This window comes from Phocoena phocoena, chromosome 15, assembly GCF_963924675.1.
Source record: "Phocoena phocoena chromosome 15, mPhoPho1.1, whole genome shotgun sequence".
Taxonomy (NCBI): Eukaryota; Metazoa; Chordata; class Mammalia; order Artiodactyla; family Phocoenidae; genus Phocoena; species Phocoena phocoena.
The window spans coordinates 66,413,091-66,438,404 of NC_089233.1; the positions used below are offsets into that span (position 1 = coordinate 66,413,091).

At 42.0% G+C, this 25,314-nt stretch overlaps 1 protein-coding gene across 1 annotated transcript in view; it reads left to right on the plus strand.

The window, feature by feature from the left end:
- The window catches only part of RPRD1B (regulation of nuclear pre-mRNA domain containing 1B), a 53,007-nt gene extending 31,746 nt beyond the window's left edge, over positions 1-21,261 (plus strand). The window contains exon 7 of the mRNA XM_065892754.1: positions 21,102-21,261. Within this exon, the coding sequence (XP_065748826.1) occupies positions 21,102-21,251 (150 nt within the window). The 3' untranslated portion in view covers positions 21,252-21,261. The remainder of the gene's footprint in view (positions 1-21,101) is intronic.
- The last annotated feature ends 4,053 nt before the right edge of the window (positions 21,262-25,314 follow it).

Consider the following 25,314-nt stretch of genomic DNA (forward strand, 5'->3'; position numbering starts at 1 on the left):
AAACTCAAAACGTATATTGAGGTGCAGGAAGAATAGGCATTCAGCAAAACCAAAGAATGTTTGTTTGGTAATATTTGGGAAATGCTTGAACTTTTCTTACTTTTGGGTTATACTGAGATTTATTTCCAACTTGTATCCTTGCTAAGGCCAATAAGTAGTGTGCCTCTAAGCTCTGTCTGCAGTCTGTTCTAAAATTCCACGTAAACATAGTGATGTTTATGGAGCCCAGTTCTCGTACTGTTGAGAAGGAACTAATTTCTACCCTGAGCTGACATTGTCTGAGTGCCCTTGGAGAAGGCCTTCAGAACTAGTTTCTCTAGTTTGCGTTTGTCTGGCTTCTTAATTAAATACATGGTGGCTTATCCTCAGTCCTTTGAGATAACTGAACCGGCAATGTGGATATTTGGGAACTTTTGCTTGCTTCCAGCTGCTACGCTTCCTTTTCAGAAGTGTCTGCCCTTCTTTTTCTCAAAGAGACGTGGAGAAGAGTTGCAGCCAGTGGTTTGGGAAGGGAAGTTTTGAGTTGGAGAATCAGTCACTTACTACAAGAAACAGAGTAGATTGGGGAGGGAGGGGATAGTCCCCCTCCCCCAGCCCTGTACTCAAAGAAACACATTCTCTGGCACAGAGGGAGGGAAAAGTGAGCTAGGCCCTGTGGCTGACATGGTTGTGTTTGCCTTTCAACACAGTCACCTGACTTGTGGGGGGAAATGAAGGATGAACTCTCTTTACCATGTTGTTACCTGCAATGACTACAGGAGCTGTGATGGGTAGTAGTGGTGGAAATTTCATATTCCTAGCCAGCTTGAAAGTGGAAGATGGGAAACGGCTATAAAAATAGTATGGCTTAGATTTAGAAATCAACACTGACCAGAAATCCTAAAGGGAGTTTGACAGGCAGTACCAGACGGTCATTTATCTGAAATGCTCATCTTTCGCTGAGGAAGCATTTTCAGCACTGTGTCCTGGGACTAATAAGAGAGTATAATTAATGATTCTGGTTGTAAGTCACCATGCCATCTGTTGAACTGCCCCTTGGCAACACATTAAGGGCTTTCTCTGATCTGTCAGACATTGATTATCATGAGCAGCTGCTGTTGGGTGGAACGTGGCACGCTACCATAGAGGACAGAGTCTTTGAGAAGGAGATTGGGTTGGTAGCGTGAATTAACTCTTTGTACGTCTGCCTTCCTCATAGTTGCACTTTCCTCCCTATATTTCTTGGGGGATCATCCTGGTTTCTGTAGAACCAGTGGTTTGCTAGATGCCACAAGAGGTCATTAAGGCAGAGAGACAGATCAGAGATTTGAGTGTGTTTTGTTGCTTTCCAGCCCAAATTTCTTTACTCATCTGGGCACTGGAATTCCATTGCTTTAAGAATCAGAACAGGTATGTCCCACCACTGGAAAGTACAGATTCTGAACTGCCAGTTCTTATTCCAAACCATGTCTCTCAGCCACATGAGCAAAACTATTCATCATAAAAGTGGAGCTAAATTTGCTACATTTAAAAAAACAAACTACTAGGTATAACATAAGATATTGAAAGATGGTTTTAGTTCTTTATCCATGTTTGCTAAAAATATGAACGGTTTGCTCCCTAGAATCTGAGATTTTTCTCTCATATCCCATAATAGACTGGTCTTAATTCCATTATATCCTCACAGTGATGATAAAACTTGCTAAGTATGTGCCACTTGAAAGATGCATTATTACTATGAATTCTTATAAATCTTCCAAAAGTCTCTTACTGATGAGGACAGTAAATAAAGTTACCTACCTTTTTAACATTTTTTTTTTTAATACTGCCAATACTTGTTTTAAAACTGCCACATCATGAAGTCTGCTTTTATTTTTTTCTTTTGTTTTGTTTTGTTTTTGCGGTACGCGGGCGTCTCACTGTTGTGGCCTCTCCCATTGCGGAGCACAGGCTCCGGGCGCGCAGGCTCAGCAGCCATGGCTCATGGGCCCAGCCGCTCCGCAACATGTGGGATCTTCCCGGACCGGGGCACGAACCCGTGTCCCCTGCATCGGCAGGCAGACTCTCAACCACTGCACCACCAGAGAAGCCCTGCTTTTATTTTTTAATCTTTTCATTGCTGTTGGTGTAGAATATGGAATTCTTAGAACTCTAGAAATGTAATTATTTGCTCTGGGGTCTTTTCTTCCCAAAGTTCTAATTTGTAAACACGTAAGGTCTTTTTTTTTCCTTCAAGTTTATATCTTCCTTACGTAATAATCATACCTTTTTATTCTTTCACTTGAGAATTTTATGTTAGATTTCTCAGTGGCTTCTAAAGTTTGGGATAGGGAATATAATGATTCAGAGCCTAGGATGATTCAGACCCTGGGATGTAGAAGACAGAGTTATGGCTCACAGAGAGATTGTGTTTCTGCCCTCAAGGAAATCATATTCTTGAGTAAACAGCATCGGTGAACATAAAACCAAACTGAGGGATTGTATATAATATAGATCAAGGAGACAGTTGGCAATTGTGATTGTGGTTTAAGGTTAAGTCCAAACTTCCTCGCAGGCACTAAAGCCTTTTCTTAAAAGGAAGTAGCAGTTGAAGAAGGGAAATATATTTATAAATGGAGAACAGCCAGGCTGGAGCAGACAGATTTATGAAAGGAGGCAAAGACAGAAGGTATGGGAGCGGTGTGCCGGAGCCCTCCTGTGGGAATTAGGCTCCATACTCTTTCAAGGGCTGCTTACTCAGCCATGAAGTCAACAAAGCCCATGCCAGGCAAGAGATAATCGGAGAGGAGTGTGATGTACGCTCTCCCATCAGTGAGCTTCCACTCTAGTGTGAGAAAAACAGCGAAAAAGGAGTTAAAGTAGAATGTGAGACATGTTCTAAGTAAGGGGACTGTCCTAACTCACTGTGTCTAAGTTAAAATAGACCAAGGAAAAATGAATATGTTAATGTTTAACATTAATTTGATCCGAAGTTTATTTAAAATATAAGAGATTTATAAAATGCACGGGCAGTTTTTGAACAACATACTGCCTTCAGCAGGTCTTCCAAAGTTCATTAGAGTATGTGCTCTTTGGCTGCTCTTACAGTGTCAGGAACATAATTGTTCCTCAGTAAATATTTGTTCTGTGAGTGAAATTCATCACCTGATGAAACCTTATTTCATAAAGAAGAGGATTTTCTAGGTTGAATTAAAAAATTAATTCTTGGCTGTAAAGAATATATCAGTAAAGAAAGGTATTTGATGGAAACTGGGGGTTTCCTCCTTTGTGTTGCTTTTCTTTTTTTTCCTTGAAGTAGAATCATGATTCATTTTGAGATGATTTTTTTTTTACCTTTTCTTTTATTTCTGCTTTTCCTTTTGGGTGTTATGGTAGACATTGGCCTTAAACTCCAGGCAGGGTTAGAAGGAGAGTTGCTTAATATTTGTCATGAACATGAGGAAACACAGAAATGGGAAAGAAGGCATGTAGAAGGAAGCACAAACAGCAGCCCCGAAGTGAGGATAAGGAATGTGGAGGATACAGAAGAAGGTGAATTCAAAAAGGAAAAGGCCAAAGGTACCAGAAAAGCCTCTAAACTTCAGTTCTTGGAGCAAAAGGAAGGTTTGTTTCTGGGTGACAGAGGTGACCATTAACCCAAGTGACTGCTAGAAGCTTACAAGCCATAGAGTAGGACAGACAAAGTGTCCGTCTTGTTTGGAGAAAGTATGATGTGGTATGTTCCGTCTGACTGATCAGGGCATGTGAAAAGCAGAGAGAGAGAAGGAAATCTATTTGTACAAGCATTGAAGAAAAAAAATCAAAAGGGGGAAGGTACCCAAAATTTTACCACCTTAACACATCAGTTGGTTTCTTTTACATCGTGGTGTTTGACTAGCAGTGCTCTAGAACTGAAAGGAGACAGTTCTGTGATATACGTGCCACTTGGTACACACACAGACTATATGCCACACAGGGAAGAGCTCTGGGGAGACGTGTTCCTATCTGCAGATTTTTTTTTAATTGAGGTGAAATGTATAGAACATAAAAGTAATAACCATTTTAAAGTGTATGCATTTCAGTGGCGTTCAGTACATTCATAGTATTATGCAACCGCCACCTATATCAAGTTCCAAAACATTTCACATTCCGTCATACCAAAAGAAAACCCTGTACCCGTTAACGAATCATTCCCTATGCGCCCCCTCCTCCCAGCCCCTGGCAACTGCCAGCCTGCTTTCTATCCCCGTGGATTTGCCAGGGCTGGATAGTTGATATAATTGTGTCTGGCTTCTTTCACTTAACATGTTTTTTAGGTTCATCCACGTTGTAGCATGTATCAGTACTTCATTTCTTTTTATGGCTGAATTGTCCATTGTCTAGATATGAAAAAATGTCTACCCATTAATTTGTTGATGGACAGTTGGATTGTTTCTGCATTTTGGCCATTATGAATAATGGTGCTGTAAACAGTTGTGTACAAGTGTTTGTGGGGATATATGTTTTATTTCTCTTGGGTATATGTATAACTAGGAATAGAATTGCTGGGTCATAAGGTGAATGCTATGTTTAACTTTTTGAGGAACCACCAAAACTGTTTCCCATAGCAGCTGTACCACTTTACATTCCCATTAGCAGTGTATGAGGGTTTCAGTTTCTCCACATCCTCGTCAGCACGTGATAACTGTCTGTCTTTTTAAATTCTAGCCATCCTAGTGGATGTGAAGCGATATCTTGTGGTTTTGACTTGCATTTCCCTGACGACTAACGGGGATGAGCATCTTAGCATGTGCTTGTTGACCATTTGTGTATCTTTTTTTTTTTTTTTTGCGGTACGCGGGCCTCTCACTGTTGTGGCCTCTCCCATTGCGGAGCACGGGCTCCGGACGCGCAGGCTTAGCGGCCATGGCTCACGGGCCCAGCTGCTCCACGGCATGTGGGACCTTCCCAAACCGAGGCACGAACCCGCGTCCCCTGCATCAGCAGGCGGACTCTCAACCACTGCACCACCAGGGAAGCCCTGTGCATCATTTTTTTGAGCAGTGTTTATTCAAGGCCTGTGCCCATTTTTGAATTGGGTTGGTTGGTTGTTCTTGAATTGTAAGAGTTCTTTGTATGTTCTGGATATTAAACTCTTACCAGATAAATGCTTTGCAGATATTTTCTCCCATTTTATAAGTTGTCTTTTCATTTCTTCATAATGCCCTTGGATGTAGTAAGTTTTTAATTTTGGTGAGTTCTACTGTGTTTTTTCTTGTGTTACTTGTGTTTTGGTATCACATTTAAGAATCCATTGGCAAATCCCGGATCATGAAGATTTACTCCTGTGTTTTCTTCTAGGAGTTTTGTAGTTTTAGCTTTTACATTTGGGTCATTGAGTTAATTTTGGTATATGACGTGTGGTGGGGCAGGGGGACGTGCGTGCAACTTCATTGTCTGCATATAGATATCTAGTTGCCCCAGCACCATTTGTTGTCCCCCACTGAATACTTGGCACTTTTGTAAAAAATCGGTTGGCCATAGATGTATGGGTTTATTTCTGGACTGTCTGTTCTATTCCACTAATCTGTGTGTCTGTCCTATGCTGGTATCACAACTATTTTGATCACTGTAGCTTCATAGTAAGTTTTAAGATCAGAAAATGTGAGTCCTCAACTTTGTTGTTGTTTTTCAATATTGTTTGGCTATTTGGGGCCTGTTGCAATTCTGTGTGAATTTGAGGATCAGCTTTTCCATTTCTGCAAGAAAGGCTGTTGGAGTTTTAATAGGAATTGTATTGAATCTGGAGATTGCTTTCGGCACTATTGCCATTTTAACAATCTTAAGCCTTCTAATCCATGAACATGAGATGTCTTCCCGATTATTTAGGTGTGCTTTAATTTCTGCTGCAGGATTTTAAAAGAGATGCTAGAATATCACTTACTGATGCATTTGATATTACAAAGGCCCTGTTTAGGTGCCCTCGGTATCAGGGACCACAGTAGAAGACAGCATGCACCTCCTTTCAGTAGGCAGTGTCTTACACGCCTCTAGAAGGCATGCATATGTATGCGTGTGCGCTCAACAAAGTCACCAGGGCATGGTCAGTGACAGCCAGCTTCACTCTGCAAAGTAAAGGCCTGGATGTCTAGGTAAGGTCGTTAACAGGATTACTGAGCTGGACAGAACCTTAGAGATTGTATAGTCCAGCTTCTGAATTAGTAAAGAAACTCAGACCCAGAGTTAGCCCAGACCAGGAATACAATTCAAAGCAGACATCTTGTGATTTTTATTGAGTTTGTGTTTTTGTTTGTTTATTGTGGGTTTTTAAAATTAGTTTATTTATTTCATAAGGTCAGGTCACAGCAGAAAGACACTCTACACAGAAGAGTAGCCAGAGTTGGTCATTTCAGCAATCCCAAGAATCTTGTTTCAGAGACATGACATCTTATGTAGGGGGATTAAAATGGTTGCATGAAAGCATTCTAAAATGGCCCTCGAAAAAGCCTTTCTGAATTTGAGAGAGCCCATTTTGCCACAAACGTTCCGAGTACCCTCCTGCTATAACTGCGTGCTCTTGCTCTGCGAGGAAGGGAGAACTAGTCCATGGAACTTGGGCCTGCTGCTCTTTCCCCAGCGTGGCTCCTCCCCCTCAGCTGTGATGAATACTTGGGAGCACAGCTTTCTACTTCAGGCAACACGGCTGGGAAGGGGGAGACAGCCCGGAATCAGCGCTGTCTTGTGATTCTTCATGTATCTGTTTGTAATTTGGTTATAACAGACTTGAGCAAGTCTTTGACTGTAGCTGAGGGGCGCTAAACCAAACTGCTGGCCGTCTGTTGTTTTTGGCAGCATCCCCCACCTCCCTGCAGGGAGCAGGTGGTTAGAAGTGTTCATTCCTGTAATGGGATAGGCAGTAGGTGGAGATAGAGAGCTCCTTTTTTGTCAGCTTTGGAGTAAATTCTCCCCTTTCCCCGTGGTGATGAAAGCCAGTATCTCATCGTCCATTATAGTGAGGGCAGATGGGAGCAGGTGATCTAATCCTCATTTTATAATCGGAGGGGGTTTTTGTTTGATTTTTGGGTTTTTAAAAAAATTTTGGCCACACTGTGTGGCATGCAGAATCTTAGTTCCCTGACCAGGGATTGAACCTATGCCCCCTGCAGTGGAAGCTCGCAGTCCTAACCACTGAACCACCAGGGAATTCCCTAATCCTCACTTTAGATGAGAAGACAAAGATCAGCATTTATATGAGCAGTTCAAGGTCACAGAGGAAGTCAGTGAGGACCAGAAGCCCAGTCTCCTGAAACCTGACTCCACTGATCATCTGCTGTGTTCCCCTGGGAACTGAGAGGCCCTGCCTGGTCCCCTGCTAAGCAGTACTCGCTGCCCTTCCTCAGCATGTCATTCTTTCCTCCCTCGACCAGCAGTGCTGTCAGCACCACGGACTGTAGAATAGTCGTTGAGGCAGGTCAGTCTGCTCACATGGGTCAAGTGATGGGGGTTTGTACTCGTATCCTTCCCCACACAGCAGGCCTTGGCTTGCTTACTGCTTTTTCATCCCTTTGATGTGGGACCCTTTTTTTTTTTTTTTTTAATAGGTTTCCCTCCAGTAGGTGGGGACTTTCCTTGAGTTGTGTGGTTCTGTGAGTAATTTGGAGTTTGGAGGCAGTGTTTAGTCCTTGGATTCCTTCCATTCATTTTAGGTGCTTATTATAGCTCAGGCCAGATTTGCAGCTGGAACTTTTATCTATCGGTGTGTGTGCTTAGGTGTGTGTGTGTGTTCTTTCTATATTAATCTCTTGTCACTCCAGGGGGGAAGATGCCCCATATAATGTACTTTACTTACTTGGTGACCTAAGGGCATGGTTCACTGACATTTGAGACTTTACACTGAAAAAAAGTGATGTGATTTCAAAGCTCTCCCAGCTGGAATTCCATACTTTTTGTTTTTTTAAAGAATTTCTTTTGGTGTGGACCAATTTTAAAGTCTTTATTGAATTTGTTACAATATTGCTTCTGTTTTATGTTTTGGGTTTTTTTGCCGCGAGGCATGTGGGATCTTAGCTCCCTGACCAGGGATCAAACCTGCACCCCCTGCATTGGAAGGGGAAGTTTTAACCATTGAACCACCAGGGAAGTCCCTGGAATTCCATACTTTTAGCCACAGTGTTGTTTTTGTATTTATAGTTCAACTTTTGATTAATCCTCCTCCTTCCTGAAACAGCTCCACTGAGTTTTAGCTGGTGTATGTGGCACTAATTTTTCATATTTATTTATAAAGTGCATATACATATTGAGTCAAAACAGCATCCGGGCCCCATGTCACTGCTTGTCTGTGAAAACATTCATTCTTATTCAACTTATATTCAGTTCTTTCTCTTTTCTTTTTTTCTGATTATAAAAGAAGCACATCATAGGAAACATAGAAAAATTAAGTATAAAGAAAAAAATCGTAATCTCACGACCCAGGGATAACTACTTTTAGTATATTTCTTTTATTTTTTTCCTCCTATTTTAAAATTAAAATAATCATAGTGTCATGCTTTTTAAAACTTTTATGTGATCATTTTCCCTTATTAACAAAAACTTTATAAACGTTTTAAATGGATGCTTAAATATCTGTGGTTGAATATTCAATGATTATTTTTATTGTACTGTTTCTTTTTTCTCCCCCCACCCCCCACTTTGGACTTTTAGTCTGGATTATTCCTTCCTATAAATTTCTAAAAATTGATTCTGTATGTGTGCAGATGTCTGCTTGTCTCTAAGTACCCTGCAGGTCATATGCATTTCAAAGTCTTTGCCACCAGTAGGCATATCTGTCTTAAGCGTTCTTGATCTTTTTCAAAGCATCTTAGGCAGTCTAGAACTTTATTGAGCTTTATAGACAGACAGATAGAAGATATATATGTATAATATGTGTATATATATCCACAAGTTAAGGATTAATCTTCGTTTTATGAAGGAATGAACATTGAATAGTTTAATCAGACAAATAGGGGTCTCTTCTAGGTTTTATCTGTTACATTTGAAACAGATGTGGGAAAATAGCAATTCTTATTATAGTATTGACTTGAGTGAGCATAGCTTTTTTTTTTTTTTGCCGTACGCGGGCCTCTCACTGTTGTGGCCTCTCCCGTTGCGGAGCACAGGCTCCGGACGCGCAGGCTCAGCGGCCATGGCTCACGGGCCCAGCCGCTCCACGGCATGTGGGATCTTCCCGGACCGGGGCACGAATCCGTGTCCCCTGCATCGGCAGGCGGACTCTCAACCACTGTGCCACCAGGGAAGCCCGAGTGATCATAACTTTGAGAGCAGAGTTCAGATTACAGAAATTTGAGCTCTTGTGTCTAGGTGTCTATTTGACCCAATGGGTACATGTTATTTTGAGCAAAGATCTATTTTAGTCTTTATGAATGTTCCTACTCCTGTTAAGGTGGGCCTTCTACTCCCACTTCAAGTTGTGATTTTTGAAGAAAGTAAAATTGGATTGTGGCATACTCTGCAATCTTCTAAGTTATATCTCTGACTTTGTTTTTCCTTATAAAATGTAGGGCCTGAAATAAGGTCAGAAACAGTCTTTTTCCATGATCAGGGCAAAAATGTGCATGCTTATAATGAGTCAACCTGAAACCTTTACAAAGTCCCTGAGGTACATACAGCCTGCTTCGTGTAAAGAAGTGATGGTACCAGCCAAATGTCATTATGACTCTGCCAGCCTCCTTATTTGTTCTCTTCCTTATTCAGCTTCTTTCAGCATCTTTAGGAAAAAGTGTGGACCACTCTCTTGCTTCTTCCAGTCGTTAGGTACTTTGAGAATTTTAAGCAGAGAACTTTGCAAATTTCAACTCAGCAAAAATTTGCCAGCAGCCTTCTAAGCATTCTTGGGGTTTGGATAGTGATTATATATAGACACAGCCCACTTTTTCTTCATAATGTCTGGTGTGATGTATTTGGTGCTTTTCCGAGTCCTTTTATTTTGCCCATAGTGTTTCTGCTCCTTGGGACATAAACTCACTAGGAGTTATTCCCAGAAAGACACCGTTTGCCCCAGTTAGGATTTAGTGATGAGGACCTAAAGTGCCCATTCCAGGCTCTTTCTGACTTTCTCTACTGAGGCCAGTGGTCTTTGCAGCCTCTTGTCTTTGGTGTGGTTTTTCATTTATAAAATAATAATTTTACCCTCACCTGGGGCAAACAGGTTCCAATACTTGTCTAACCTAAGTTGTTAGTGTTTGCCTTTCTTTATCTCACAGGATCTTTAGGGCCAAGTTATTTTCCTTTCTGTGGAAGAACTCTCCAGTAGGCTGGCTGAAAGCATCCTTCTCAGCACGGGTAGCATACTTTGCCTCTCTAATATTTCTTAAAATCACATTCACACAAGCACACCCCTGCACCACTGCCACTATCCCTTTGTAACGTCGTGTTTCTCCTGCTGCCTCTGCTTACCCCATTGCAGTTTAGCAGGCGTATCTCCATTCCTGTCTTTAGAATCTTCCACCAGTAGTCTAATCTCAAAAGCCAAAAGATACTTTTCAGTCTCTGTCTCTCATCTCCTTTTCTCTTTTTGGCCCTCTCTATAGCATTTTATACTGTTTAATAATTTTTATGTGTTCTCCTTCTCTGGTTTCTGTATCCCACCTTCTGCTGGTTCTAGGACTTTTGTCCTTTAATCAGCTTTTCTCCATCCTTGCCCTGTAAATATGGGCTTTCCTTTAGCGTTTTTCTTATTCCAGACCTTTTCCTTGAGTGACATAAAGTGGCTTCAGCTACCACCTTTGTGCTGATGGCTTAAATCTAAATCTTTACCTAGACACTTCCTTGTACTTAAGACCCATTTATCTTATTTCCACAGATACTTCTTACTTAATATGGTCAAAACACACCATCTCTTCCCTTCCAACCTTTCCTTTCCTGCCCTTCCCCTCTCTTGGAGCAGAGCATTGCCATTCATCATAACCAGACACTGGACCTCATCCAGTGTTTCTCCCCCTATTTTTCCCAGCTCCCACAGCAAGCATTTCCCCTCCTCATGTCCCAGTCTCCCCCTCAGCTCCTCTGCTGCACCCCTGCCAGACAACCTCCCGTCGCCTGTCTTCCACATTGGAGTAGGCATCAAGCCATTGTGATCTTTGTCTCCTCAGGTTTTCTTGAATTTGTCCCCCTTCTCTTCATCTCTGTCTCCACCTCCACCACCTTAGTTCAGGCTGTCACTGTGTCTCACCTGGTCACCTGCAGTAGCCTGGTTACTGATCCGTCTGCGTTTGTTCTTATGCCCTGTGATCCATTCTTTGCATGGCACCCTGTGATGTTTTCAGCATGCAGCTCTGGGCATGTCATTCTCTGCTCAAAAATTTAAATGGCTTCCCATTGCTCCTAGAATATAGGCCCAAATCCTCGCATATGGCCGTCCCCCTACCCCACCCCGGGACTTGGCCCCTGCTGACCTCATCAGCCATATCTCTTGCCGTGTTCCATTGCATTTTGTCTGTGCTGGCCTTCTTTTGTCTCTGGCTTCATATGTGCTGTTCCCTCTGTGTAGAACACTCTCTCCCTCCTTTACTTCCCACTGGTTACCCTTAGCTGGTTGATCCCCATTCATCGTTTATATCCTAAGTCAAACAGTATTTCCCAGAAACCCCATCTCCACCCCATAAAGCCACGTCTCTCCCCGCTGCCACCCCCCATATATACTTCATAGCTTCCTATCATTTTCCTTGAGAGCACCACATAGTTTGTCATTTTCTTTAGGGATTATTTGGTGATTCTCTGACCAGATCATAAAATCCTGGCTATATTGTCATTCTTTCATCCCCAACCCTAATCCTGATGCTTGGCTCAGCGTCTGACCTCAGGTGGCACATACGGTTGCAGTTCGGTTTATCTCCAGGTGCGGTCAGAGGATATCTTCAACAGGGACTCCTTCTGGTTGAGGACGTTCCTGCGAGATCTAGGCTTTACTCCTGAGACAAATTCTTTTTCTCGCTCAGCTTTTAGATTGATAGCGTTGGACTATGGTGCCACCTAATTAAAAATTCTGTGACTTTTTTCCCCTCGTCTTGGAGGTCATGGGCCTTTTCATTTTCTCAAGCCAGCTTCTAGTAAGTGTGCTAAATTTTCATGTCATACTCAAATGGTTTGTGGGAGGAAGGATTTCGTATCCCATTAATAATTCTCTTTTTCTTCAATTTTGTACATCTTTAACATATAAATCAGGAAGATTAAATATTATAAAATAATAAACATGGGAAGGGTGATTGTTCTTTTCCCCTCTCAGATCTGCTCATTGACATTGAACAGTTTAACAAGTGCTTGGTCTCATTCAGAGCTCAGCATCACCCCAGGATATAGGCATTATTTCCATTCCCATCTTAGGAGGATGCTAAGCCCAGCAAGGTAAAGTCACATGTCATACCACAGACAAGAGGTAGAGTAGGATCTGAACCTTGGATTTTCTGACTCTGAGTTTTTTCTGTTCTACCACAGAGACCTACCTCCCTCCAGTGGGAGGGTGATACACCTTCAGTCTTTTGGAGGAGCTAGGAAATGCATTTTCTTCCTTTTTTTGTTAATGGGAAGGAATTGATGTTTTTTTATTGCTTATAGAGAGAGCTGTATCCAAATACTGTGCAGTAACCTACAGGCTAGCCTGCTTCAGGCAGACCATATAGCGCTTAAAATTATAGTAAACGTTGCTTAAAATTATTTTTTGTGAAAAATGTCCTTTTCCTTTCTACCCTTTGCTTCTCATCTGCCTTCTAGGAATGCTTGACTCCACCAGTATTAGGCTTAAAAGGAGAAACAGGTGAAAAGTTGGCACCTTCGATGCTTACACAGCAATAACCTGGTTCTTTATTAAAATAGTCATTAAGGAAGTCAGTTTGTGGGGGCTTTATTTGCATAAAACTTGCATCTTTGAAGGTTAACTTTTTTAAAAAGAATTAATTATAAATAATTCTTCCTGTACATTAGTATTTTGGTTTTATCTGGTTTTGTATGAGGGGTCCATTGCATAAATGGTGTAAGCATTTTTGAAGGACCCGGGTCATTTTTAAATGTCTCTTTTTAAAGCACTTTTATGGACATCTGTTAAATTGTAAATTTTAGCTTTATGATTACGTTAAGGTTTGAAAATTTGCCCAGTCCTAAAATTGATTTTATTTTTGTTAGTTTCATTTTTATTAGTTTAGTTATGTGTATACAGTGACTTTTCATTCTTCTTCCCTTGCTTTTGCAATTCCCTATCAGAAGGGGGTTTTTGTTGTGATAGTAGAAGCTCCCTTAAACCTTTTGTGTAGAGGGTCCTCTGGGGAGAAGGCGATACCCTGAAAACACTTAGTGGTACAATTTCAGGTTTAAGAAGGCTGTTCCCAGTTGATCCCTCCAGTGGCTGGTTGGATTGCTCTGAGAATACTCCTAATTGTGGTCATTTTGTCATTTTCCCTTCTGGGAAGTACTTTGTGTGTTCTGTTGGAAGTGGGTGGGGGTGATGGATTTCCTCCTCTGCCCCTCTTGAGCTTTTGTGGCTGGACTAAGAATAAAATTGACAGAAGGCAGATTAAGAGGAGAAAAAGAAACAAATTTTAATCAGGTGCATGGAAATCTCATAAAAATGGGACCTAAGAAGTAGCCAGAGAAGGCAGCTTTTATACTTTTTAGACAAACAATAAATTTGTGAGGAATTGACAGCACAAAAAAACTTAGGCTTTGGGTGCTGAATTAGAAAAGACTCTAAACAGGGTTTAAGCTTGGGGTAGTAAATTAAAGAAGTAAAGTAACAAGGTTTGTTTATACAGGCTTCTTGGCTCTGAACTCCTTGTCTCTGACAGTAAGTGTTTCCTTCTACCTCCAGATGCAGAGTGAACCTTTCACATGAGAGATTTATTTCCTGCTTTTCAGGGAGACAGAGGAGGGTCGGAGTCTTTTTTTTTTCCTTATATCAGCGGCTTCTTAAGCAGCTTTAATTCAAAATAATCAATATGCCACGGTGGCATATTTTGGGGCAGCCCACTCTGAGCCCCAACAATACCTTTATTACTTATTTTAGTAATGGAGCCGCAAGGCCCTGAATACTGGGATCGGAGCCACGACTTCCTCTTTTCCCTGTATCTTGCATCTTACTCAGCAGCTCCAGCCCTGCTGTGACATCCCAGAATGTGTCATTTTGAGATGTCTCCGCTGCCACTAAGTCATATGGAGCATGGAGCTGGGTGAGAGAGAGGTGCAAGTCAGTGATGGGTTTTCAACGTTCCCACGTAGATCCTTGAAGAAAAATTAAAAACAGCATTCTGATTTTCAGTCCAAAGATCTATAGGTTGTATTTTCCCTTAAGAAAAATGAATGAAAGAAAGAGAAATTAATTAACTAATTGGGGTTTAAGTAGAAGCTGTGACTTCTACCTGTAGATCCTGTGAGCCTTAGTGGCAAGAGGTGAGCCTCCTGGCAGGACGAGGGGGCTGAGTGGGCACATTAAGTAATCTTAGGGCGAGGATCAGCTTCCCCTTTCTGCCTGGCTCTCTTTACCCTTCATGCAATGAAGCTGTTCTTTGACTCTGAAGCCGTTCTCTGAACAGGGCCCTTCATAAACTTCTTCATGCATAATAACCCTTTATGATTCTTAATTGGGAGTAGCCAAGCAGTGGGTGATTTTTATATACCGTATGTCCTATAGCACAACAGGGCAAGATAAAGGAACACATGAGTCTTGTTACTGGAAATCTTATCAAATCAAGCCCCTGCCTGTGGTGTTATTTCTAACATAATATTTCTTACGTAAATACTTCTTAGCAAGAAAAAAGTAGGTTTGACAGTGTTTACATTTTGATCGTTATTTCTTACATGAGTTGCTAGAGGATATGCTTCTAATTTTGTTTGTTTTGAAAGTGAAATTCCTGTCGAAAGGTCACTGTGATGTCGGACCCTGTCGTTTCTAACCATCTTATCCCCAAGCGCATCTGCAGCATGTCAGATTTGGCTTACCGCTGTAACCAAGAAAGGCAAGGAATGCGTCAGCCTTGCTTCCTTCAGCCAGTTGTCTTGGTACTCCATGCTGGACTGTGTTCCCACAAAGTCAGCTGCATCCATATGAAGCAGGGGGATGTTGGACACATTTTCTCCCTCTGGTTTGAAGAGTCTGTGAGGCAAGATTCCAGAGCTTTGTCAGGACCATAAATCCTCGGCATTATCTTAGAACTACATGTTGGGCCTTTACCTTCTATGTTTTGAACATTTCTTGGCAGTCAAATAAACCCAGGCAATTCCTCACAGGGGCCTGCTTTCCCCTCCACCTCCTCTCCTCAAGGATCCTGAAACAGGGCAGCCGTAGCAGCAAATCTGGTGGAACTCCTGCCTGTTTCATGGCTCCCCATGGCCTCTCTAGGGTGGCGTGGGGTTTGCTGCAGTAGGTGCCTGTAGCAGAATGGAGGATTCAGCTCAACCCATCACCTCTGCCACCACCCCAGTATAAATTATTCATGAGCAGGGAAGGAAAAGCAACAGCTGCCCGGGTTTGCCTTGTCTTTTCCTGCTTAAGGTAGGTAGTGGAGGAAGAGGCAAGTGTCTGAAGACAAGAGTACGAAGAAGAGCCATGTGAAGTGTGGGTGAGGTGAATTAGCTGGCAGGGAGAGAAGACTGATGAGCAGGAGCGGTGCAGCGGCGTCATCTGCTGGTGTAAATGGTACAGGGCTTGATCTCGCGAATTCCTGTACCAGGCAGGGGAGCATGAGCCCTAGATTAAAGGCTAAGTCCTCTGTTACAAGTGTAAGGTATTTTAAGCAAGGAGCATGTGACCACCTTGCCACATCATTTGTTTGAATGGTACTTGGTGTGCTAAAGAGGCTGTGGGATGCAGCACACTTAAATGAGTCAAAAGAACTTGAATCGGTCTCATCACTTTGAAGTTGGTTTTCATGGTATCATGAAAGGAAGCCTGGATTTCTGCTGAGCACAGGAGTTGCTGAGGGCCTGGTTTGGAACCTTGTAGCAGCAGAGCTTGTGGACCACAGTTGTCAGAAGGCAGGCTAGTAGTTTGAGAAAAAAGCTTCTTGGATTCTCCTGAGGTCTGTTTCCTTTGCCCGTCCAGAACCTAAGAGAATAACTGGAAAGGCAGCTAGCTGTCGAGGGAGTGCCGTGACCTAACTGGCAGATTCTTCACAGGGACCACCGGGGAAGTCCCTGTTTTAACAGTTTTAAAAGCAGTCTTTACCTGTATTTAGATATTTAGAATATATATCTAGTCACTCTTGCTGATACATTTTAACCTCTTGTCCCATTGGTCATTTTTTTTGAAGGCTATTTTTTAGAACAGTTTTAGGTTCACAGCAAAATTCAGACGAAGGTACAAAGATTTCCCACATACTTCCTATCCCCAAATATGTATAGTCTCCCAACTATCAACATCCTCCAGGTGTGGTACATTTGTTACTGTTGATGAACCTACACTGACACACTATAATCACCTAAAGTCAGTAGTTTACATTAGAGTTCACATTGGTGTTGCACATTCTGTGGGTTTGCACAAATGTATAATTTATCATTACAGTATTTTCACTACCCTAAAAATCATCTCTGCTCCACCTGTTCATCCCTCCCTACTTCCCTCCAACCTTTGTCTCCATGATTTTGCCTTTTCCAGAATGTCATATAGTTGGATTCATAGTTAGCCTTTTCAGATTGGCTTCTTTCACTAAATGATATGCATTTAAGGTTTCTCCATGTCTTTTCATGGCTTGATAGCTCGTTTCTTTTTAGTGCTGAATAATATGCTGTTGTTTGGATGTACCAAAGTTTATTTATCCGTTCACCTACTTAAGGACATCTTGGTTGATTCCAGCTTTTGGAAGTTAGGAATAAGGCTGTTATGAACATTCGCGTGCAGGTATTTGTGTGGGCATAGATATTCATCTCCTTTGGGTAAATACCAACAAGCATGATTGCTGGATCATATGGTAGGAGTATGTTTAGTTTTGTAAGAAGCCACCAAATTGTCTTCCAAAGTGGCTGTACCATTTTGCATTCCCACCAGCAATGTATTTGAGAGTTCCTCTTGCTCCACATCCTAACCAACATGTGGTGTTGTCGGTGTTCTGTGCTTTGGCTATTCTAATAGGTGTGGGGTGGTATCTCAACAGTGTTTTGTTTTTGTTTTTGTTTTTTGCGGTACACGGGCCTCTCACTGCTGTGGCCTCTCCTGTTGTGGAGCACAGGCTCCGGACGCGCAGGCTCAGTGGCCGTGGCTCACAGGCCCAGCCGCTCCGCGGCATGTGGGATCCTCCCAGACCGGGGCACGAACCCATGTCCCCTGCATTGTCAGCGGACTCTCAACCACTGCACCACCAGGGAAGCCCCTCAACAGTGTTTTAATTTGCATGTCCCTGATGACGTGTGATGTCTTTCACAGACATTTTCTCCCAGTCTCTGGCTTGTCTTTTCATTCTCTTGACAGTCTATTGCAGAGTTGAAATTTTTCATTTTAATGAAGTCCAGCTTGTCAGTTCTTTCATGGATCATGCCATTTGTGTCGTATGTAAAAAGTCATCACCAAACCAAAGACCATTTAGATTTTCTTCTGTGTTATCTTCTAGAGTTTTATGGTTTTGTGTTTTACCTTTAGGTCTCTGATTCATTTTGAGTTAATTTTTGTAAAGGATGTAAGATTTGTGTCTAGATCTGGTTTTTTGCATGTGGATGTCCAGTTGTTGAAAATACTATCTTTTCTCCACTGTATTGCCTTTGCTCCTTTGTCAAAGATCAGTTGATTATATGGGTCTATTTCTGGGCTCTCTATTCTGTTGCACTGATCTGTTTGTTTATTCTTTTGCCAGTATTGGTGTTGTCTGGATTACCACAGCTTAAAGTAAGTGTTAGAGTCAGGTAGTTTCTAACTTTGTTCTTCTTTTTTAACATTGTGTTGGCTCTTCAGAATCTTTTGCCTCGCCATATAAACTTCAGAATTAGTTTGTCTGTATCTACAAAATAACTTGCTGTGGTTTTGTTGGGATTGCCTTGGATCTGTAGATCAAGTTGGGAAGAACAGACATCCTAATAGAATTGAATCCTATCCATGAACATGGAATATCTCTCCATTTATTTACTTCTGTGTTCAGTCATCAGAATTTTGTAATTTTCCTCCAATAGATCTTATACATATTTTGTTAGATTTATACTTAAGTATTTCATTGTTTTGGGGCTAATGTAAAGATACTGGGTTTTACTTTCAAATTCCACTAGTTCATCGCTGGTATATATAGGAAAGCAATTGACTTTTATATATTAACCTTGTATTTTGCAACTCTATGTTTTTTAATCCTTTTCAGTGAATCCCACTTTCATCCTTTCTCTCGTGATGCCCTCCTCCTAGGCTCATGCAACTGCTCTTAAAATAGAAATCCCTATGGAAAGAGAATGAGAAGAAATGCCATGGCACAAGGAGGTATGGGTATGATCCATCCACTTTCAGAGTGGCCTGAAGAGAGGACTTTAATATGGAACATATTTCCTTTTATTAAAATGAAGTTTCTATGGTGATATCTAGAATATAATAGCAGCCTAAGCATGATGAGATACCTCTCCACTCTCCTAAACAGGAATAAATGGGATTTTTTTTTTAGGATTGCCTTTGAAGAGAGTTATTTGAACTTAAGGTAGTGTGGGGATGTTATCAGATCAATCACCTTTCTTTTTTAAAAAAATATTTATTTATATATTATTTATTTATTTAGGCTGCACCAGGTCTTAGTTGCAGCATGTGGACTTCTTAGTTGCGGCATGCATACGGGATCTAGTTCCCCAACCAGGGATCAAACCCCGGCCTCCTGCATTGGGAGTGCAAGAGTCTTCCCACTGGACCACCAGGGAAGTCCCAGCCACCTTTCCTTTTGACTTCAGGTGGACTTGCTAAATTAGTCTAAGGATTACCCAAGAGTGAGGACCCTTGGATTCTGATCTCAGGTCAGCTCACTAGAGACTCGGTGATTTTCAAACTGTTCTTGAGGAATTCCTTCAACTGAAGTGCTCTGTAGCTACCAGGACTGGATGGCTCTGAGTTGAGGTGGCTTTCAGTTGTCAGCTTTGGTCAGAGGATTTGGGCAGGGAGCAAGGGGTAACTATTCAGTAACTATTTTACCTTTTTTGTACCTAGAATTCAGGAGAAGTTAAATAAATGAATCCATGTCCAGTAATAGAGAATTGGTCTTCTCTGTTAATTTCCTGTGAAGTCTGTGAAACCAAAGAAGAAAACTATTTGTGGAGGGAAGGACAGAGAACCTTCACGTTTTAGGTCCTCAGATTTGAAAGTAGTTTTCAGTTTCAAGAATGAAAGGTGATTACTTTATGTGGTGTGCTTGTGCATGATATTATCTTTTATATATTGTTAACTCATTGGGCAGCTGTGTAGACACCTACTGTTTACAGGGCACTGCTGGGCATGGTGGATGCTGGGTGAAGCATATAGGTCTGGTCCTAGCCTTCCGACGCTTACTAGTTTGATGGAGGAGTCACTATCAATAATTAACGTAAGTCATTATTTTAGTTGTATTAAGTCTACGAAGGTAAAACATGGGGTGCCAGGAGAGCTTACTTTCTTAACCTGTCACTTGTCTGTTCGTTTGATGGCTTGTGTGAGCAGCTCTCATTTCAGGTGGAAGGCTGACCGCCACCAGTCATGTAGGGGTGGAGCCTCCCTGCCCATTTCCCCATTCCCCTCTTCCACTCCTTGCTTGGAATTTGTCTTTACAACTCAAAGTAAGTGTTCTTCATTTAACCTTTTTCCTGTCTTATCACTCTTCCTAGGAGTGCTTAAGCTTATGCCCTCAAACCCTTTGCCTCTCAGGTATCTGGCATGAAGGAATCTGGAACTTGAAGAAATACCTTACGAGTGGTTCAGTTCCTTCAGTTTTCAGATAAAGAAGGATGAAGGAAAGGAGGGAACACATCCACAGTCACACAGAAACGAAAAGAGCCAGAACTAAACCCAGGGCTTTGCGTCTTAGCCCAGTGCTTTCTGTTACCTTCCTGCAGGAGACGCTTTAGTCACCAAGGGCCCAGCCTCAGGAACCTCCTTATCTTTGCAGAAACACCAAGGAGGGTGACACAGTTAGAGGGAAAAAGTCAAGCCCCAAAGGGGTTGTAAACCACAGATCTCACATGGCCCAGAGTTGTTACTCCATACAGATTTACCAAGAAGACCTTTTAGCTGGGAGCTGAGGAAAGAAAATAGTATATTCAGTTCCTGTCATCAGGGGAGTCATATTTTAGGGGAACATAGAAGTCTTATATGTATGGAGAGAGTACCTAAGAGCAGTCTGTTAGGGGCGCAGTGCACAGGAAGGCCAGTGGAGATGGGGACCAACGTCTTGGATAAGGAGGAAAGATTTTTCTAGAGGAGTGGGACTCAACAAGTAGGCGAAGGAGTCAGGACCAGGAGAAGAAAGAGATCCCTTCAGGCTTGAGGGGAATCCTGAACAAACGGCTTGTGCAAGCTTTGGCATATGCATGGGGGGTTGGGAAGTTGTAAGAAGACCTTGCTGCTGGGAGCAGTCATGGAGATAGTGTGCTTCCCTTTCTCAGAGGAGTGACTTGAAAAACTGGGCTTCTGGAAGATAAGTCTGTTCAGGGGAGTCTACTAGAAGGCGTCAGCTGGACCTTGCCACACTTCTCAGGTGTGGAACAAGGAAGTCCTGGACACAGGCAGTGGCAGTGGGAATTTTAAGCTTCTGTAGTCCTTGTCTATGAAGATAATAACTCTGGGTTAATCTAAGTTTAACACAGAAAATATAGCTTTATAGTGGTTTTTCTAGCCATGTCTAGGTGGAGTTTTCAAAATGATTTTAAAGCTTAGGCTTTATTTTATTTTATAAAGTATTCTGAAATAGATAAGAACCAAAGACACCGCAAATACAGAACATCACTTTTTACTTCCAAATCTCAAGTGCTTAGCTGAATACCATTTCATTCACTGTTGCCAGTATGAGCTCTTGAGCTTTCCTTTTTTTATTTAAAGTTTTGCCTTTTGAGAGTTTGAATGAATGTTTAGCTGAATGGGGGAGGGGCTCTCTGGTGAGGAGCACACAGAGCAAGAAGGTGAGAGTATCTGTATCTGCTCTTTAAACCTGACCATCAGCACACACAGACTTAACTGCATCGTGTTCTCTTTGTCTCCTTAGGAATATAAACAGAAGCTTGCTCGGGTAACCCAGGTCCGCAAGGAACTCAAGTCCCATATTCAGAGCTTGCCAGACCTCTCGTTGCTGCCCAACGTCACAGGGGGCTTGGCCCCCCTGCCCTCTGCTGGTGACCTGTTTTCAACTGACTAAGGCAGGTGTCATGCCCCAGACTCCCATCTGTACCAGCAGAAAGAAGAGGGCAAGTCATGGTTGGAAATAACCTAGTAGCCCCTGGTTCTATCCCTCTTTCTGCTCAGCCCCCCCAGCCTCAAGAAAGAACCGCAGGGTCTGATTCTCCTCTCCAGCCTCTCCTGTTGAGCACAATTGCGGACAGTGGCGAATGGAATCCAGTTTAGATTTATATTTGGAAAGCATACAAACTCACTTCATGTTTCCACGCCCCTGTTGGTTTTCCATTCTTAGCTCTCTCTTTACACCCAAGAAGTTATGAAAATCATGTGTAGAAGAATCTTGTCTCTCCCGACAGCATTGCGTCATGAAAGCAGCTTCTCCTTTCTGAGTTGGGCTTGTTCAAGTTCACTTGAACTTCTGCTGAGGGACTCAACTCTGGAGTAGTTGGCTTTCCTGGCCATCATCCACCCCAGAGGTTGGAGGCACGGCTGTTGAGCAGCTCTGCCGTACAGAGTTTGCCAAATCTCGGATCCTCCCTTACTGTGACTTCCAACAATGCGTAGTCAAAGGTTAGGTGCGTGTGTGAGCAGACTAGAGGATCTAGCAATAAAGCTGATCTGGGACATCAAGTCATAGTTCAGAGAACGACTAACAGATCACAAGCATGAATTAAACATAAGTTATTTGCTTTAGGTTCCTATCCAACAACCTTCCCAGGCTGCACTTATCAAGGGTGCCACCCACTGTCAAGAGAGCGCGTTCCTCGAAACATGATCTTTGCCCCAGTTGGTTGTGAAGGCGGTTCTTAGAAATGGCACTGTGGGCCCCCAAAGCTAAAGGCATTCTGGGAGTCCGGGCTCTGCATGGGTGTTGCTTTGGCCCTTTCTTTTGGGGAGTCGGGCACACACTAACATTTAATTCACTGCGTGGGCACGTGTCCACAGCATGGTGACTAAACTTGAAAATCTCCCCTGCAAATATGACACTCTGTGCATGCTTGTCTGTCCTTCACTTCACACCACTGCACGTGTCCTTGTGCCCCTAGGAGGAGGAGTACTTTGTGTCAGATGTTACTGAATAGCTCATCTCGGGAAGGGGGAAAGTGAGGGTTATTAATTGGGAGTCTTAATTCCATTATCATGCCAGCTGACATTATGACTATATAATGTAGTTAGAGAGGATTATTACCTTGCTTTTAGTAAAGGTTAGGCCTGCTGACTGTAAATCATGCTAATTTGGCAGGCTTATTTTTGACATTGGAAAGGGCAGAAAACAATTTGCCCGAATAGTGTAACAGGAATTATAGCCCAGAGGCTGAAATCCAAAAGCTATATAAAAAGGAATTCAGTGGAGGGGGCTTCAGAATCTCCATTATTTTGAGTTGCTCTTTTCAGGATTACCAAAAAGCCAATTACATGTAATTTTACATGTTCAGCGTGTTAGAACATAACGTCTGTTTTTAAAAGTGTAACAGGCTTCCCTTCAAGAAGCTTTCCTGCCTGCCGTGAAGTGAAGATGCTAAAAAGTCATAGCAGGTGTGCAGTTTAACTCTGTGTAGAGCCTAGTAGCATTTAAGCTATTTTTCAGATTGGATACGGTCTGTGTTGTTTGCATATTGACACTGCCTGTTGTCCTGTCATTATTAAATTAATGAGTCTATATATAAAGCTTTTCTCCCAGAGGCCATAGGGCAGTAAATGACTTTTACTAAAATTGCAGAATAATTCCAGTCTTTGCTGTTTCTGCATATAAGCCCCCCCCCCCCACCGCCGCGTGGTGTGCTGCTTTAGTCCCGCAGATTGAGCTTGCTTCTGAACAGACCCATCTTGCACAAACTCTGTGCTTGCTTTCACCAAGGAAGCAAACTCTTACCAGCCACAAACCAGCCACAAAGGTGTAGTAGATATCTGCTGTCATCAGCTAGATGAAAATGTTATAACATAATGGATTTTGCCCACTGCTCTGTTTTATCTGATTGAGTCTTTGACTAGAAATTGGTGTATAATTATTACAGCAAGAGCAAGAAATGAAACTTTAGCAGTTATGTAAATGAATGTGTCGGCCTCTTAACACCTGTTACTAGTGGACTTCCTGTAAGGAAGTTAGTTCTGTTTTGTTTTTTAACTCTTAATTCTCTACTTCATTTGTTTAATTTAAATGAACCTTTCTCCTTGTATGTGTGAGGTGATCTGGCAGGGCGGGGTGGGTGGATTTTGTTCTGTGTTCTCCTATACTTAGGGCATCCATTGGCCTCCAGGACCTTTCCTTCAGGTCTTCATCCTCAGAAAGTCTTCAATCTTCCCTTGTTTTTTGTTCTGTTTTTTTTCTTAAAGAGTATTTTTAAAGCTTAAATTTGTATATTAATTTAGGACTTTATTTAGAAGTATAGGCTGCCATTGGCGGTAGCAGTATATTCTGAAATGTCTCATAGATATATATTTTTGAATAAAGATGGTGTTGTTGAATGACATTGTGTAATGTTTCTTTTCCCTCCCCTGTTAGGGAGCACCCAAAGCTTTGTTTGTAATCAGTGGGTAATTAGTAATCATCAATAGAGATTGTGCTGTCTCTGCAGTCTTGTCTCTTAGGAGTTTTTGTGACTGTTTAGTAGCCCATAAATACTCAGCACTTAGAGTATTTTTTTGGTTCTTTCCAGGGGGTTAATTAGCTTTAATTAGCCAATTCACACAGTACACAGGAGAGATACCTTCATAGTTTTATCTTCATTGTACGGAAGTGGGATTGATGGAGAGAGGTTAAATGACTCTTTGCCTAGTACCACACGGTCTCCGACAGATTAAAACTCGCAAGTTCTTTGATTTCAGCACTTCTGTTCGTACCACTAGGCCTCGTAAGAGAGATTTGATTTTGGCAGTACAGTGAAAACCACTCTGAACAGTAAAATAAACATGAGATAATTGCAAACCCAAGTGATATGTCTTTTAAAAACATTTTTTGTGGGTTTCTTTTCACTTTTAAATTCGGTGAGAGCATATTGACTTTTACTGGTTAAAACTCAAAATAACAAAAAATGGTTTGAAATACTTTCCTTTGAAGCAATTGATATGTTTAGAAGGATGATTTTAACCTTTCTTACTGGGTGAGGGCAGCATTTACCAAAAGTAGTACAGTTACCAGTTTATCCCGTTTATCTCATGACGCAAAAAAACTGCTGTCGCCCTGGTCCTTCAAGGCTAAATGCAACCCAAGATGAAGATCAGATTTGGAAAGTTGAGGCTATGCATTAACCAAGTTCTGTCTTAAAATATAAAGGTTGAATGTAATATGTGAATCTCAGGAGACAAGATCTCCTTCTGTGTCCCCAGGTTTCATGGCCTAGTTAATGTCTTCACTCCTGCCTATAAATAGTAAGTCCATAATTCCTCTGGTTTAATTAGCACTTCAGGCTACAAAATGTGACTCTGAGGTCCTCAGAGCTGAGGGTGGCACTAACTACCCAAGAGTTCATGAATCTGTCAAAATGCTTAACCTCTGTGATTAGAGCCATTAACAGTGTGACCTTCCTAGGCAAGGTGCTTTCCTCTCTGGGCCTCAGTTTTCTTATCTTTGAAGTGTATTGGACTAAACTGTTTCTGGACACCCGCCAGCCCTAAAGCATATGATTGTTGTCTTGCAGGAGAAGAATGCAGGACTGAAGTCTGAGAATGCTGGATGGCATTTTCTGGGTTCTCAATAGTATTTGATAGGTAGAGTAATAATATCATCATCGTGCTGTAAACGCTTATTTTTTTTAAAGTTTACGTGAAATCTTGGAGGCTGTGAGGATCAAAACACGAGTCAGTGCCAAGACTAGGAAGATGAGAGTAAGCACCGTAGCTCACTGTCTGGGGACAGTCTGCGCTTAGTTTATTTGAGATCTTTAAGAAAAAGCCACCCTCCAGCCTGGTTTGCTCTCTTGCTTTCTCTTAAGATCATTCATCTAGCTAAACTCGTTTCTCATCGCCACCTCTGTGGGATTTTCCATTTAAAAATCATTTTTCCACTCTGAGGCACAGATTCAATTAAGAATCCTTTATTCTCCTGTACAGTAGATTAGGATTCGCACAGCTTTACCTAGTGT